General features: G+C 34.8%; 1 protein-coding gene across 1 annotated transcript in view; it reads left to right on the top strand.

Moving 5' to 3' along the window:
• LOC126238558 (lysosomal alpha-mannosidase-like) overlaps positions 1 to 16660 on the top strand; it is a 181475-nt gene extending 164815 nt beyond the window's left edge. The window contains exons 15-17 of the mRNA XM_049947799.1: positions 5995 to 6246; positions 9575 to 9724; positions 16240 to 16660. Coding sequence (XP_049803756.1) covers positions 5995 to 6246; positions 9575 to 9724; positions 16240 to 16488 — 651 coding nt within the window. The 3' untranslated portion in view covers positions 16489 to 16660. The remainder of the gene's footprint in view (positions 1 to 5994; positions 6247 to 9574; positions 9725 to 16239) is intronic.
• The last annotated feature ends 1824 nt before the right edge of the window (positions 16661 to 18484 follow it).

Below are 18484 nucleotides of genomic sequence, written 5' to 3'. Positions count from 1 at the left end.
AAATTACCAAAAAAGTTATTAAAAATCAAGGAACATGCACCATTTGCCGAAGCTCACTAATTCTGACAATTGATTTAAGGCTACATGGAATATAGCGAAATGAGACAGGATGACAGGCCACAGACCAGTATAACATCACTATTGAATTAAATGTAAGATCTATAAAGTTACAGGTAGCAGATAAATTTAATAAAGATTTCAGAAATGTAGTAGAAAGTATAGTGAAATCTTAGCAGTGTGTTAAAAAAGCAAGTCTCACAATTTCAGTCACATGAATGGATCACCAACTTAGCTCCTGAAGTTAAGAGACTCATATATTCTCTCAAAAATAAAGGCTAATTTAAATCTGATGTGTTTCCAATAGAGTACTAGAGATTTGTTTCCTTAAAACACACCCCATATTATTTTAAATATATACTGCCATCACTGAGAGACTGGAATATGCCATTTTCAAATCAATCCATAAGAAAGGTGATGGGAGAGATGTCAATAACTACTAACCTGTTTCACTGTTGACATCATTATCTAAAATTTTTGAGAAGATGGTGTGTTCTAGAATAGTATCTCAACCAAGCAACAATAATATCCTCAATAAATCACAGTTTGGGTTTCAGAATAGTTGCTCAACTGAGAACACTACTTAGACATTCACTTACCAATTTTACAAGCATTGAATAGCAAAATAGCACCAGTTGGTATTTTCTGCAACTTATCTAAGGCATTTGACTAAGAATCACAATATTCTCCTAGATAATATGAGGTTTTGTGGAATTGATGGTGCAACCAACTAATGGATAATGTCCTATCTGAACAAAAGAATTTAGAAAGTTGTGTTTAATAATTCAACCAATGTAAAAAGGAGAAATTTCTCCGATTGGGGAGAAATAACGTGTGGGTTTCCCTGATGCTCAGTCTGAGGTCTGCTATTGTTCCTCATGTATGTAAATGACCTTACATCTAACATAAAACAAGCATAGTTTGTGCTGTACATCTAGAGACAGTACAGCAGTGATATGTGTAACACAAGGTGAATAAATAATAAATAGGATGGAAACTTAAAAAAATTTTGTTGTCCATATTGATGAGAATTTAAAGTAGGAAAGGCATATTTTGGAATTACTAAAACATCTTAGTTCAGCCATATTTGAACTTCGAATTGTTGCAAATCATGAGGAGAGACAAATTGATAAGTTGACATATTTTGCATATTTTCATTCAATAAGGTTATATAGAATAATGTTCTGGGGTAACTCATCTCTAAGAAAGTAAGTTTTCATTGGTCAAAATTGTGTTGTAAAAATAATATGTACTGCTCACCAGCAGTCGCCTTACAGACATCTGTTTAAGGAGAAGGGCTTTCTGACTGCTGCTTCACAGTAAATTTATTCCCTCATAAAGTTTGTTGTAAGCAATCCAGTGCACTGCAGTTAAAAAAGAACAAAGATGTAGGTAATTACTACACCAGAAGAAAAACTGAAATTCATTACACCACATTGAGGTCGTCTTTAGTACAAAAAAGGGTGCACAATTGTGCAACCAAAATTTCTCTCTTTCCCTGTGAGGTATAATGAATGACAGACAATAAAGTAAAATTGGAAAACAAAATTAAGAAGTTTCTCCTTGACCTCTCTTTCTATTCCACAGAAGAATTTTGTAGTTGTAATATTGAAGGTGGTGGGTAGGAATTACTAACTCACATGTCACATGTGTATATTAAAGAAAAAGGGGGGGTGCAGCATGTCACCATATGTATAACTTAATTTGTTATTTGAATTAAATGACTCATTCAAAATCATTATATTTCATTGTGCAAGTGACCCATGGATCATGAAATTGACTAACCAAGTAAATATGGTATGACATGGTAGGGTCATGATGTTTAGTTCATTGGAAAAACCGGTTACATGACTCTCTGAGTACCCAAAAAAAAAAAAAAAAATCCATATCTTAGCACACTATGCACAAGTACAGATGTAATACTGCATTAATATTACAGGAATTTTTAAGCATTCCAACAACATAACAATGCTGACTTGATTTTTTGCAGAACAGTTTTATATGTTTTTCACACCTTGAATGTTTGTACTCTAAAAATGTTGTATGGAGTGTTTGCTGCTCTTTATTACAATGCTGAAGTTCTATTTCTAGATTCGTTCCTAGTTTGTTATATGACTGAAGTTTGTCCAAACTGTTTTTTTCCAGGTATTTGCTTCTTCTGGAGTTTCTGAGTGTCTCGTGTAGGTCTTCATTGATAGATTGTGGTCATCGATAAACAATATTGTATCTGCTACTAACATATGGCTTGGCATGTCATTTATAAATATTAAGAACAGTGACAGTCTCGGTATTGTGCTGTGCACAATGACACCTAGTTCTTGACTCTGTGGTATGCTGATGAGTGAACTCTGCCTTACATTGTATCTCTACCTTTTGATACCCGTCACGAAGATAGGATTTTAACTATTCATATGCTATCTCAAGAATCCCACATGATTATAGTTTGCTGAGCAATAAATTATAGTGTGCAAATCAAATGCCTTGGATAGGTCCAAATACAGGCTGCAGTTTAATTCATTATTATCTATGGAATTTATGATCAGTTTTAAAAAGTAGTTGGTGCCTGTCTCTACTTTTCCTAAAACCATTTGTCCATAACCAGTATCTGGTTTTTATTAAGATAATGAGTCTTTCATGTATTATCCTTTCAAATATTTTCAGAAAAGACATAACAGCAATATAGGTTGGTGATCAATAACATCAGACTAATCACCCGTTTTGTAAATTGGCTTGACAATTGAATTTTTTAGTTTTTCTGGTAAGACTTCTATGCTAAATGATATATTAATAAGATCAGCAAGTTGGGAATCTGTGTATTTGAATAGTGTTTTATTACTTTGTCTGGAACCCCTTTGCTGCCATGCGACATTATCATTTTTAATGCTTGTACCATAAATGCAATTACAAGATATAGAAAAATAGTATTTCATTCATGGGAAATTGCACTCTCAGGCTGGAATTATTTTTATTTTGAATTAGTTATATTGCTGTAATTGTGTAATGTGTATTGAATGTGTTGCCTATTTGCAGTGAGTCCACAACAGTTTTACCTTCACTTTAAATTTAATTTTCATCTACCTGCCTATATTCCTATTTACTACAGTTCTTGTTGATTTTATTTTGTAACTGCTATTCTCGATATTTAATATAAATTTCCTAGCTGCTATTACAACTTTACAATAGTTTCCTGTAAATTTTCGCATATGGTTGTACTGTGTCAGTAGTACTGGCCGGTTTGTTTAACTTTATGAGGTTATCTGCTGATTTCCTTATTCCCTGGGTTACCCCTATCTTTGTTTTAATTTTAATTTTGATTTGCTTAATTGGAAATGAAACATCTTAACAATGCCATAGATGAATCAAACTTTTTGCCTACATCACAGATTGATTATAAATCCCAAGTTATATTTTTTAACGTGTGGTTAAAAATTCTTATGTCATCTTCATTCATAAATCTCCAATCTCTGTATTTACTATGGACCATTGGATCCTCATTTAGATATAATATTTAAGCTCAGTGTGATTGCCCTATGATTAGTGAACCCAGTGTATTACTTCAGCCATGTACTCACATTTATCCTTGTTGGCAAATACTTGGTCAATATTATTTCAGACCTATTCATACATCTAGCCCATTGTCTTCAAATTCAGTTACTGTCATAAGACAAGAACTGATTGATCAATTGTTGTTTAGCAAACATATTTTTAAAAATAACATTAAAATCTCCAATAACGACTGTAGTTTCTAGTTGATGGTGGAGTTCACTTAGCAGCATTTTAATGCTTTGCAAGAAAACAGTAAATGCACACACAATAACCATTTTGTGTTTGATTAATTCACATACACAGTATTAAAATATTTTTCCATGGATTTCACATTATTATATATAATTTCATCGGAATCGAGCTGTGTCGTAACATATATGCTCATACCACTTCCTACAGAACTTGCTTATTGTTTCAAATTCAGAAATAATAATGGTACATCCTTGCATCTCTTTTTAGTCAATGCTCATTTATGCGTAAGACTGTACTTTCTTTTAAATGGTCATCCAAAAGGACTTCTGTTTCACCTCACTTGGTGCCTAAGCCCTCCACATATCTTTAAAAAAAAAATTAATAGATTTTTGTTTCCTAGTTTTTGTGCACCATTTTCTTTTCTGTTTGTATGATGCTAACTGCAGTAAAAATCCTTGAACTGTATTGTTGAAGCTATTTTGCTTGTGGATTGAAGTCTTAACACTATCTGGTGATGTTGCTTTTGCTGGTGGTGAGGATATGAATGCTGCTTCATCTTCCATAGATGATTAATCTTTTTATGGTGATTGGTGTGGTATTGTAGTCTATTCTGCTGTTGTTCTGGGAAAAGTAACACTTCTTTTGGCTTTTGTGGCATTAATGAAAGAGCTGGAACAACACTGATTACATCTGCTTGCCTACTTACTGCTTCCAACATCCAGTAAATTTTTTTGACAATGGAACATCATCCTCTTCCTGTTACAATGCATTTCTTGTCTTGTTTAGCAGCTTATTTGTTTGAAATCCACATTTACAAATGTACATTTTGGTAAGCCTTGCATATCTTTAAGTAATGTCTGCTGGCTTTTCTTATTTCTGTATTCACACATAACGTCTTTGTAGAATCTGACACCAAAAAAAAGTATTTTTTCCTCAACAGAGTTTATTAGTGACTTATTAGTTTTTGCAGTGCATAGCTCATTTTTCAAAACACTTCTAGCCCCAGTAGTGATCATAATATAACAATCTTCAGTTTTCATGTATTTTATAATTTCATTCAAAGGTGCTACAGGTATGACAATGTCTAGTGCTTGAAAATGGTTGTCGGTAGGCACAACATGATTTAGACAGTCAATGTATTTTACATGAACAATAGATTCCGTATGAGAGCAACCCATTTGTTTACAACAAGGGAAGGAACTAATGGTTTCAAAAGCTGGAATAGTTCCTTGTAGTTGTATGCATATCTATTTCCAGCACTTAGATTTTTATCTTGTGAAGTTAAGTAGTAACCAGCCATTCTCTCTTGTTATTTTATAGTTTTCTCAAGTTAATTTTTATTTGAGTACAATTTTCATATTTCACAGTTGTGGAAGATAGGATTCCATGGGCAGTGTCATGATGATTAAAGTTCTTCTGGTGATGTACCACATCATTGTATAAAATACTTGAATTATAAATTAAAAAACAGACATTTTGACCTTAGAACAATGGCCTTCCTCAAGGCAAGACTCGCTTTTTAGAGGTTCATTTCGAACGATGGCCTCATTTAAGGAGAATAATATTTACTTGGTCTGTTTTGTTAACTTACATCTAGGCAAGAGGTGTCCATCCTTTTACCTCCCTGGGCCACAGTGTAAGAAGTTGAATGGGCTGCACATAATATACTTAACACAAACAATAACTGCTGGAGGAAAGAAAAGAGTAATTAAGTTAAAATTTTATTTATGATTCTTTAACCTTTTTTTTTTCCTGGCCATATGGTAGATGTTCTAGTAACACATGTAAGATGGTTTTGTGGCTTCCAGCTTTAATACCATAATTCTTCATCTTTTTCCAGATTTCTAGCTTTGTGCCTTAAAAATCAGAATGTATAGCCCTTTCAGTGTACCGGCATTTTCATTTTACTGATATTGACTACTATCCTATTCATAATATTGAGAATAGTAAAGATTTTGATGTTTGTGTAGGGAAAATGCAGTATTTTTTTTCTCTTTATTCATGTATTTTTTTGTGTGTAAGATTATAATCTCTACCAGGTTAAAGCTAAAATTTTGTAAGTGTAATTGAACTTGATAATAATATCTGCAGAAAAACATAATATTGAAAATGTTGTGGTAAACCATTTTCATATTCTGACTGTAATACAATAGGTTTCAATTCATGGAAGAATAACTTTGTTATTTTTCTTTCCATTAGGTGCATCGTCGACTACTCCATGATGATTCATTTGGTGTGGGTGAAGCACTGAATGAAACTGCATATGGCAAAGGCCTCATTGCAAGAGGACAACACTACATTGTAGCAGGTGCCATAAAGACATTTAAAAACATTTCTTTGGCTGCTCAAGAGCGAATGCTAATCCAACAGAAAGTGTTAGCTCCCTGGATATTCCTTGCTCCAGCAGATGATATTTGTTTTGAGCAGTGGCGAGAGACATACAAGATGGAGGTACATCTACCTTCTTTCCATTTGAACATCTGTTTTAACATTTAAAGATTAGGATTGATTTATAACCAATTATAAATATTGGACAGTACTTTCTACTATCTAAATTTCATTTCTTCAGCTTGTTGACTTTCTTTATAGTTAATACTCATCCTAACATTATGGTTAGTTTTGATAATGAGGAGGAAAAATGGGAAAGGGGAAGGGTAAAAAATAACTGCAATACTATGTGTGTCACTGCCATTCATTGATATAAGGGGACAGGACCATGATCTTTATACTGTTTTTTTATTTTTATTTTTTTAAAATCAAACAAACAAAAAAAAAACATTGTCATGAACATCATAACCAGTTTGAGGTAGTCATTGTTTTTATTTCTTAGTGACACGTTTTGGGAATTAGACTGTGTTTTTACCATAATTTTCTGTACAACAGTTGTTCTCCTTCTGTTGGAGATAACAACAGAAATGGTGCAATTAGTTTTTTAACCCTTAAATGTAACTCCTTTTCTTTTTCTTTTTTTTTTTTTTTTTTTTTAATTTTGCATGTTGTTGTTATGGTCTTCAGTTCAAAGACTGATTTGCTGCAGCTCCCCAAGCCTCTTCATCTTCAAATAACTACTGCAACCTACATCCTTCTGAATCTGCTTTGTGTAATTATCTCTTGGTCTCCCTCTATGATTTTTAACAGTGAACCAGTGATTCACTCTGAAAGAGATTCATGGTACTGGAGGTCAGAATCTTGATGCTCTTTCAAACATGCTACCCCGATTCTTACAACATACATTTATTAAAAGACAACAATCAAAATTTTTTTGAAAACAAAAAGAATTCTGCAAACAAGGGCCTCCTGGTGCAAGTAGATTTCGCAGAAAATTCTACTGTTCAACTGCAGAATGAAGTCTAGAGCACCCATTAGTCAAAACCACAAATCATTTTGTTTACAGCATGTGTTTGGGACTCGCAAAAAAATGGAACTTCTTGTGCTATTGTTAGTAATGAACTTGATCATAATAAATATTCAGTGCATGCTTTCCTAAGTAAGATTTTTGAGTACATTATATCCACAAACCCAGAGGTAGAACCTGTCACATTCATGAGTAATGGTGCAGGCAGTCAATTGTAATGGTGCAGCCAGTCAATTTAAGAAGCATTTCTTGTTTGCCAACTTGAATATTTGCCACATCACATGTTAAAGGTGTCTGCTTTTTGTTGTCGAGTGTCCAAAGCTACACACAGTAAAGACAATTTCTGGTGGCAACCACCTCAACCAAAACATGACAGTCAGGATAGTGTGCAGTCGGGAATATCTGCAAAGTTGGGAAACACATACTACCTGGTGCTGAGGACTTTGCAAAAATTTCATGTGAAAGATGTCAAGGCATAAACATGTTTTATATCTCTGCCTTGCAAATTGCAGAGAATAAGGGGAATTGGATCAAATGTGGATTGGAATAATTCCAATAGAGCAGACCGAAACCATTTGTGCTGTTACACCTTTCGCTCCATATACTATTAAGTACCAGCATTACTCGCTATCTCCCCAGAGGTTTGTGCACAATTTCAAAAGCGATCCTCAGCCAAAGAAAATTCACAGGATCTGATCAATCATACGGCCTTGCATCAAGGGGATTTTTCTCTGATTTCCTCTGCTGGAAGAAACAGATAAAAGATTTTTTGTGGGGTTGCTGATTTATGTTTAAGATAGTTACAAAATTTAATATCTTAGAAAGAATGATGCAAATGAAAAGATATTTACATTTCCCTCAAAGGAAGAGAAAAATACCAAATTGTAGAGAAAGTAGCTGCACTAAGTACCATTTTCCCTACCCAATTAGCAGTGCGTAATAAGACTGATAATTTTCAAGTGAAAGTGTCATTCGATTACTATTAAGTGTCATTCTGTTACCAGCAATTTTTTTGTTAGTAAAATATTAGTTTAATGCATTTATCTTCTATACCATCTTGTTTCCCATTTATTCCTTTTCACAATAAAATTTTGGTGTTTCTTGTGGGGAATGGGTGAGGTGAATTATTGTTGCATTATAAATGAGAACAATATGAATGTCTTAATTATGTCATCCTGTTACCAAAAAGTTTTTGTTGCATTAAGTGTCATTATATGAATGAAACTTAAACTGTTAAACTAAATAAATTGTGTTCCTTTGCTTATGTAGAAAATACAGTATTAAATTTTTTGTCTTTTAGCATGATTCTTGGTCTTTTCTATGCTTAAAGTACAAAAACAATCACTGAGAGTCATTCAGTTACTCATGTAACTACCCAGTTATTACATTCTTTTTGATATCTGAGGGTGCTTTGCATGTCTCATAAATCTTGCACACCACACGGAAGATTTTTGTTGTGGCTGGCTCTCCCAGTGCTATTGGTAGTTCTGATGCAATGTTGTCTACTTCTGAGACATATAAAGAAGGCTCTTGAAGCTCAAAATAATGAATTAAAAAATTTTGAAGATCACGAATAATAAAATCCCGATTATACTCATACACTGGACTTTGACTAAAATATCATGATACTTGAAGTTATTTTTTAGTTTCTACATAGCCTATCCATGTATTTCACAAAGATTTTCTGTGAACATAACTCCTTGGGAGCTGGTTCAAGGACAATGGATGTATTTATCTTGTAACACTGACAAGTACTTGTTGCTCAACTGATGAACTGTCACCAATGTCAGTATCTAATGAAATAATATCACATTCTTCTTAATTTTCTAAGCTGTGAAATTCAGTGTCAAACTCATAATCACTATAGCTATCCATTTTTGAAAGTGTTGTCTATACAACAATGTAGGAGTGTGAAAGCCTCCTTTTTGTTGTCGAGTGTCCAAAGCTGCACACAGTAAAGACAATTTCTGGTGGCAGCCACCTCAACCAAAACATGATAATCAGGATACAAATGTATTACCAGATGTTCTTTAGTGACTGTTAGTGCTGAAGTGGATATAAGCGGAGTTTATTTTTTCAAAGGTATCTTTTCAAGTTGCACAAGTATATATGGGATTTTAAATTTCTGATGAAGTAACTAAAAACAAGATAACACAGAATTTTACATTAAGATGTTAAATTTATTTAACTTCTTAAAAAATCAGATATTATAGGTTTTAGCATAACAACAACAGCAGAACAATCTATGCCTGTAAAATGTCATGATGTTGTCCAAATGCTGTTAGAGGATGGCAAGATGGCCCAAAGTGAGCCTGGGGCTTAGAGTACCTTTGAATGAGGTCGCACCTTAATGACTGTTACTGTGGAATCAACTGTGGCATAATTTTACATTTTTAATCATCATCATCCTTAAATCTGTTTCAGTATTCTGGACTGAAGAAGAGCTTGCCACCGAACGTGCAAATACTTACACTGGAACAGTGGAAGGGTACAGCGTTGCTTTTGCGTATTGAACACATTCTGGAAAAAACTGATGACCCTGATTTGTCAAAACCAGTTACCATCAATCTTAAGGTAATTTTATGAGGAAATTATGCAGTCTGTTAGTTTTCGATGTGTTGTTGCTGGAATCAGTTTTCTGATGTATTTCTAATATTATTTCTTTATGTGCACACTTTGAATGGTAAAGGATAGTACTAAAATATAGCGGGGATGCTCAGTCACAGATAGGCACAACAAAAATACTCTGACAATTAAAGCTTTTGGCCATTGGCCTTCGTCAACAATAGACACACATATAATCACACATGCACGCACACGAACTCATATGCATACGCAACTCACACACACAACTGCAGTCTTAGGCAGCTGAAAACACACTGCGAGCAGCAGCACGAGCGCATGATGAGAGTGGTGACTGGATGGGGGTAAGAAGGAGGCTGGGATGGGGACGGGGAGGGATAGTATGGTGGGGGTGGTGGACAGTGAAGTGCTGCAGGTTAGACGAGAGCTGTGTGGAGGGTGGGGGAGGAAGTAATGGAAAAGGAGGGAAATAAAAGAGAGAAATGAAAATACTGGGTATGGTGGTGGGATGGCTACTGTGTAGTGCTGGAATGGGAACAGGGAAGGCGCTGGATGGGTGAGGACAGTGACTAACAGAGGTTGAGGCCAGGAGGGTTATGGGAATGCAGGATGTATCACAAGGAAAGTACCCACCTGCACAGTTCAGAAGGATCCATATGGCACAGGTTGTGAAGCAGTCATTGAAGTTAAGTATATTTTTTTTGACAGCATGTTCAAAAACAGGGTGGTCCACTTGTTTCTTGGCCACGGTTTGTTGGTGGCCAATCATGTGGACAGACAGCTTGTTGGTTGTCATGCCTACATAGAATGCAGCATAGTGATTGCAGCCTAGCTTGTAGACTATGTGACTGGTTTCACAGTTAGTCCTGCCTTTGATGGGATAGTTGATTATAGTTACCGGACTGGAGTAGATGGTGGTGGAAGGATTTATGGGACAGGGCTTGCATCTAGGTCTATTACAGGAGTATGAGCCATGAGGTAAGGGATTGGGAGCAAGGGTTGTGTAAGGATGGATGTGTATATTGTGTAGGTTTGGTGGACGGCAGAAAACCACTGTGGGAGGGTGGGAAGGATAGTGAGCAGGACATTTCTCATTTCAGGACACGACGAGAGGTAATCAAAATGCTGGCAGAGAATGTAATTCAGTTATATTTTAACTAAAGTTCAGTCTTGATCACAACACTTATGTCTCAATAACATAGGTGGCCGATTTCAATTTTTTTCGGTTATATTTATATAACCACCTTCAGACCCATGGCTTCATTGGAGGATGGTAGGTGGAGCTCTCCTCAGCTGCTACGAAGTCAACTCCGCCTACCATCCTCCAAGGAAGCCATGGGTCTGAAGATGGTTATATAAATATAACCGAAACCGGTCACCTATGTTATTGAGACATAAGTGTTGTGATCAAGACTGAACTTTAGTTAAAATATAATACTCTATTGATCGCTGTTTCCAAAAATGTTTACCAAAATTGTAATTCAGTTGCTCCAGTCCTAGGTGGTTCTGAGTTATGAGGAGGATGCTCCTCTGTGGCTTTGGGAGGTGGTGGGAGACTGGAAAGATAAGGCAAGGGAGATTGGTTTTTGTAAAGGGTTGGGAGGATAATTATGGTCAGTGAAGGCTTCAGTGAGACCTTCGGTATATTTTGAGAGGGACTACTCATCACTGCAGATGCATTGACAATGGATGGCTAGGCTGGTATGGAATGGCTGGCAGCTGTCAAAGTTGAGGTAGTGCCGGTGGTTCGTACGTTTGATATGGATGGAGGTATTGATGTAGCCATCTTTGAGGTGAGGTCAACATCTTGGAAGGTGGCTTGGTGGGTTGAGTAGGACCAAGTGAACCAAATGGGGGAGAAGTTGTTGAGGTTCTGGAGGAATGTGGATAGGGTGTTCTCACCTCCAATCCATAAAACAAAAATGTCATCAGTGAATCTGAACCATGTCAGGGGTTTAGGATTCTGGGTTTTTAGGAAGGATTCCTCTAGATGGCGCATGAATAGGTTGGCATAGAATGGCGCCGTGTGGGTGCCCATAGCCATACCCCAGATTTGTTTGTAGGTAATGCCTCTAAAGGAGAAATAATTGTGGTTGCTGATGTAGTTGGTCATAGCAACTAGGAAGGAGGTTGTTGGTATGGAATCCGTTGGGCGTTGGGAAAGTTAGTGTTCAGTAGCGGTAAGGCCATGGGCATTAGGAATGTTAGTGTACAGGGAAGTGGTATCAGTAGTGACAAGCAGGGCACCATGTGGTAAAGGGACGGGAACTGTGGAGAGTTGATGGAGGTGGTGTTACATTCCATCCTGGATTTTCCATTGTTTGAAAGGATAGTACTACATAGATTACTGAAAATGCAATGGGGCCATAAAAATTATCATAAGTTTTTTTCATACTATTAAATTTGCCCATATTGATCAACATTTATTTAAATTGCTTTTTGAAGCAGTTAACGTAAGGAAATCTAAATTATTAACCTAAAACTAATTAATATCAGTAGAATATACTTTTTTCTTACATCCAGTTTAAAGTGAGGTGACTTCAGTTGGTTTAATTAATGCTAATTGCAGTTATATCCCAGCCAAGTTTAATTTTTTTATTCTTATATGTTATTTAATATAGCATATTGTTACGATTCTTGATGGCATTGTTTACTCGTGCTTCTTGGTATAAAAAACATATCCAGTTCATTCCTAACTTTCTGTTCAAATGTTAACAAGAAGATTGATGTCATCTAGATAGATATGTAATGACCTTTCAAGGTCTTAGTTTGAGAATACATTGCTATTTATGTTATTTTGGTCATGGACATTCATTGTTTCATTTTGCAATGATTCAGCTGTATCTGCGATTGATCATTCACTGTTAACTTGGGACTGATCTCTACTATGACAAAAACTGGTAGTATTGTTCTTAAGCATCATCATTACATGAAGTTTGGGAAATGGATACTAATTTTAACTTAATTGCATTTCTATTATTTTCACACCATATAAATAGAGCTCGGGGGGAAAAAAGAAACACTGCAGCATTTGTCACATGATTTAGTGTGTTGTTTTATTCTTAACTACCTGCAAAATCAGTTTTGTAGATCATTGTAGAATTAATACATTACTTGGTACAGGAAGCTGACTCTTTATTAAATTTATAAAAAAAAGTCAGTTGTGTGTGCAAATTTAAGTGTGTTAATTCTTTACTAACCTGTTGTTTTGCTCCTAGTGGCACCCAGCAGTCCATATGAAGCAAAGCCATCCACATACACACATATGCACACTAACAAGTTTCTTTTGATTCATGATTTAAAAAAAAAATACAATATTGATCAAGATTCATCATTAGTATGTTCCTGTAAAGTATGATACATCTCAAAAACTGTTAGGATGAAGTTCTGGATTTTGTGTGTGTGTGTCTTGCAGTAAAACAAAGTTTTTCACCTGATCTGCTTGGTGCCATGCAATCACTTCATTCAACACAGTCTTCTCTCTTCTTGTTAGGGAATCAGTAACAAAGTGTTTCCAGCTTTAGCCATTCTTCAGTGTCTGTAAATGATAGATGACCACTTAGTTCTGGCATGCTCCTTCGAACTTTGGGAACAAGTATCTCAGTTAATTTTATTCCTGTGCTGAAGGTGTGAACACTATTTTAACTAACTTTTTTTTTTTTTTTCATTTATTATACAGTCTAAAATTGTTTACCACAGTCACCTCAAGGAATCAGAAGAATGCTTTTCTGTACTGCTTCAGTGATTTTTAGACCAAACCTTAGCTGTTACATAGTAGTTGCTCTTTGTGATCTGCTTTTTGTTTATCAACACTGTGGCAAGTGCTCAGCGTCAGCACCAGTCTCATATTTTGCTGTACTAATATGTAGAATATTACACGTATAGAACCTATCTATGAACATGTGGAAACATGAGCCACTTGAATTCTACAATAATTCATTGGACAAATTAAAAATTATTTGTGTTGGCAATTAAAGGTCTGGTCTCATCAGTACACTGGTGGTAGGGCTGCTGTAATAGTGTATTACCTGAGTCAAGTTAGCTAGAACATAAATACACACGCCCCATTTTGCTGGTTTTTATGGATTGTACTTTTTGAAGGTGATGCATCCGTGAAAACGTACTGTGGTTTTATCTGTGGTAACGCGGTGGCTCCGGGTAAAGTGTTACAAGAATGTTATCTTCAGGTGCAGTAAAGAATTTTGTACCTTACTCTGGCAACTTTGGAATATGTGAGTCTTTGATGGAGGGCTTACACATAACATACATAGCATTTGTATGAATCTGTGAACTGAAAACACATCCAAATAAAATACATTGTAATTAACTCAGTAAATAGTTTTCTGGTATAGGGGCTTTGAATCAACAGCCTTGGTCCCAAAAGTATTTTCAATTTGAAAAATGCCATGTTACCACCCTGAGCTGCTGAAAAAGCTTTTTTGATACAGAACCAGTTTCAGTTGACTGACCATCCTCAGGTTCATAAAAATATCTTCTGCGTCATGTTTGGCAAAATATAAAACCATCAATGTCAGATGATAAACCCTGTAATCATACTGTAATATAAATTAAATAGTCAGTGTATATACAGGTAGTGCAGTCATTCATGTTATAACTGTAATTGGTGGTAATGTTGTGAACAGATCCATATCACAACATTGACGGCAATTGCAATTATAGTGTTAACAAGTGCACTACCTAGCACAATTTATTTATATTATAATAAATAATTTATAAGTTAATAGTGTCTAATCCATGGTTTTATCGATTTACAGAAATGATTTTTATATATCACAAAATATGATACTGCAAATACTTTTATGAACCTGAGGATCGTCAGTCAATTAACATGACATTTGTCAAATATTTATAAACTGTGGGGCACCACCTCCCGAAAATATTTTCAATTCATTTACAGTCTCGTTTCTTCAGTCATTCCTTACAGAATTCTTGTGTAATACACAAAAAGCAAGTTTTGATACAATATGTTGATATATTTTGTCTGCAATGGTCTGTAGAAGTTGACCACTTAAAATAGAAGGAAAAATTGCACTGTTTCTGGTGATTGGGTGCTTTGAATAGTTAACTATTTTTTCTGTAATGTTATTCTCACTATGTAATGCAAACTTCTCCAAACAACAGCACCCAATTTGCTATTGTGCACATCACTACATTCACCAGTCAAATTGTAGTTTTGGGACAAACCGTCATCACTTGACCAACTGTCAAATTCCGCACAGATAATCACTTATATAATAGCTTGATTCATGACTCTTATTGAGAAATTTTTCAGTTTCACTGTCACTAAGATTTCAGAAGGAGATGAGTAATTGAACACAGTAAACAGATCCAGATAAATGTAAAGTGCAACAGTTATACAGAGGTGAAAAGAGTTTGACAGGATAGTATGGAGAGTTGCATCAGTTGCATCTTCAGATTGATTTTGTCAACAACAAATTGTACTATAAATTGCTGCTGGTATAATTACCAACTTGGATGTGGTTTTTACTCATTTTTGACAGCAATTGAGCTAAATTCTTTGCTCGTACATTTTTGTATCTCGCTTGTACAAAGTATGAAACTTGAACAAAGACATGTGTAAGGGTGATAGTATGGTTCCCAGAAAGATTGCCAGTGTCACAGCCTACAATGTTTAACAGGAGAATTCAGTGCTACCCAGAAGAACACATCACTACCATTTCTTATGCATATTTGAATTTTTAATAGCTTTTATTGCAAAATTCCTGAATTATATATTTTGTTCCTGAAATATCTATTTTCTCCTCAAGCAAATGTTTGATATGTGATATTATGTACCTTATAAGAGTCCATCAGTGCATTAAAAAAAAAATCATTTATCTCATATTCTGACTACCATATCATCAAGCGTTTTTCTGTACGAATGAAATGAAAAGTAAGTGAAATGAAAATGAAATGAAATACTTTCTAAAGAGTAAAATCCATCAGAAAGAGTGATTTTATTTTGTATATTTTCACACTTCTAATCACTGCAGCTTGTTTGCTCTTTGTATGTTCATTTTGTGTTTCGATATACTTGTCCTAAGTGCAGTGAGTTATTGTTATTCTTGCACTAGTTGCTGATTTGAATATGCTTGTATAACCATTGTAGGACATTCCAGTGGATTCATTAACATTTGAGCTTCTTGATTCAGACTATCACATCCTATGCATTTGGTTATGATTAGATGTTAATCATCAGAATGACTAAAATGCCATGCACAAAACGAAATTGGTGATCCATGTATGTTTCCCCTGTTGTAATATTCTTAAACTAATTAAGTGATTGATGTGTGGTTTCTCATCCTCACCCACTCAAGCTGAACTTTTATAGTAAAGGAAATGTTTTCTTGTAAACTAAGCTTAATGTACTGCTGCTTTGAAACATATGTAGCGGGTGTTCTTCATTTTATAGTTTACTGTGTAAATCAATAAAACATGGAAGCAATAATTTGTTGTGCCTAATCTATGTGCTTGTTTCTCTGCAGGATGTCTTTGCTCCATTTTCGATTAAATCTGCTCGTGAAACAACTCTTGGAGCAAATCAATGGCTGTCTGATTCGAAACGTCTGAAATGGAGAGTAGAATCAAATGATATTCATCATGATACTTACTCTCATCATTCATCCTCTTATTATGATGATGATGATCTCACCATTACACTCAATCCAATGCAAATTCGTACCTTCATTATTGAAGTGAAAGGGAAATTTTATGGTATCAAATCAAGAAGTTAACAACAAGGACAATAGTGTGCAATACGGAGGCAGATATTATTTATGGCACTGGTGTTTAAAATTTTAGTCCACAACAAAAGAAGTGCTCAATTATTGTGCTATTTGTGGTTTCCATTTTTAGATAAGGAGATATTATTAAGTTTTAGCTGACTGTTATGTTTGTGTAGTTGAAAAAGTGTTTTAAGTTTATCTGTTATACATTTTTGTAAATATAGTGTTTTCTATCTTTTTGTAATGTCATTTTCTGTTTTGTGTGAAAGTGGTACATAGTCTGATTATTGTAAATTATATGCAGCTCATACTGCTTATTGCAAAACTTCATAAATCTGTCAGTGGACCACTTTTGTAGGATAACAAAGTAAAAGTTCATAACTTTATATTAACTACAATAAATGACAGCTTGGGAACATTTTAAAAGCACTTTGCTGTCATATACTCATGTGACTAACACAAAAGAGATTTCCTGTCGTCTAGTATATTAGGGATATCCTTTATAGAGAGAAGAGATTTCTTGTCACCCATTGTATTACACATATCCTTAGAAACAGAGAGAGACAGTTAATCAACAGTGCTTCATTCTGTGACTTTGTATAACATCTACACAATGAGGCATCTTGGAGCAAGATTAACTTGATAGAAAAAGTATTAAGGATATCATTTTAACTCGAGAAATTCTTCAGAGGCCTTAGACATGATTTATGCCATTCATCTGGTATCACATAAAAATCTTTCAATTTGATATGCATTGCAAGTTGTTTGCAAAGTGATAGATACCAAGTTTATCATGCTTTTGCCTGGTCATCTCACATTTATGTGAAACATATACCAATTCCAACATGCTTCCCAGCTAGCACTCAAGCTTATTTCAAGGTGGATATTGAGTTTAGGTTCAGTTGAAAATTCAAGATTGAAAAATCGACCTGTTACACAGCTTATTTCAAGGTGGATATTGAGTTTAGGTTCAGTTGAAAATTCGAGATTGAAAAATCAACCTGTTACACAGTTTACATCAAGCTGTAAAAATTTAGCTTGAATTAAAATAATTTTCCCAAGCTTGAAATAAACTGTAATTTCCCTGGAAGGCTGTACAGCAGATGCGCGCGCAGCATAGCTTCCATAGACGTCCACAGGAAGCGCCACAAGCGTTTATAAGCCTTGCAGTTGCACTGACTCTGCTAGGTTTACGGCCATTTTATTTTTGTGACGAGCGTTAATGATTTTTGACTGTTGTGAAGTTTGTTTTATACTGGAAAATATTTCGGAAAGTGTGTGGCATCCCCTGCCTTACTGCTACACCGGGTCTGAAGAAGATATATAGTGTATTACAGGTACACTGGTGCATTTTTTCTCTAGTGGTACGTTAATATTACAAATGTTAAATATTATTACGTAACGTAAAGAAATATCATATTCTTTTACGTAGAAAAATTGAACCTGGATGAAAGTGAAATGGATTACCAGCTAAGAAAACATATTACAAGTTGTTCAGCAAAAAGAGGTCGTTTTAAACTAGCTCTCTAGTACGTGGCACCAATAAATTAAAACTTAATGTTATTTTACCTTTTTAAAATCTCGCCTTTTTATATATATATATATATATATATATATATATATATATATATATATATATATATATATATATATATATATATATATATATATTGCCCTATTACCTTTGTTTACTTGTAAATACTTGCGTGTGTCACACCATGAATGAATAATCATGAAGTGTGAAAAGTTTCTTTGCTAATACAAATAGTAATGACATGGTGAACGGGAAAAAGTGCTCAAGAACCAGTCACTACATACGTGTCAGTCTTTTTTATTTACGTAGCTTTGACTGCTCTTCATCTGCTCTTAATTTTGTTGTTCCCTAGGTGAAATAATACTGCAAGGCCTACAGGTACTTTTTAATTTTATTGTTATTTGTAATGTGGCTGAAATCTAAAAAAAGGCAATATTAAAATATGACAAGTAGAACATTTTTTGTTCTTTT

Source organism: Schistocerca nitens, chromosome 1 (genome assembly GCF_023898315.1).
Source record: "Schistocerca nitens isolate TAMUIC-IGC-003100 chromosome 1, iqSchNite1.1, whole genome shotgun sequence".
NCBI lineage: Eukaryota > Metazoa > Arthropoda > Insecta > Orthoptera > Acrididae > Schistocerca > Schistocerca nitens.
This window is presented reverse-complemented; position numbering and strand designations above follow the sequence as displayed.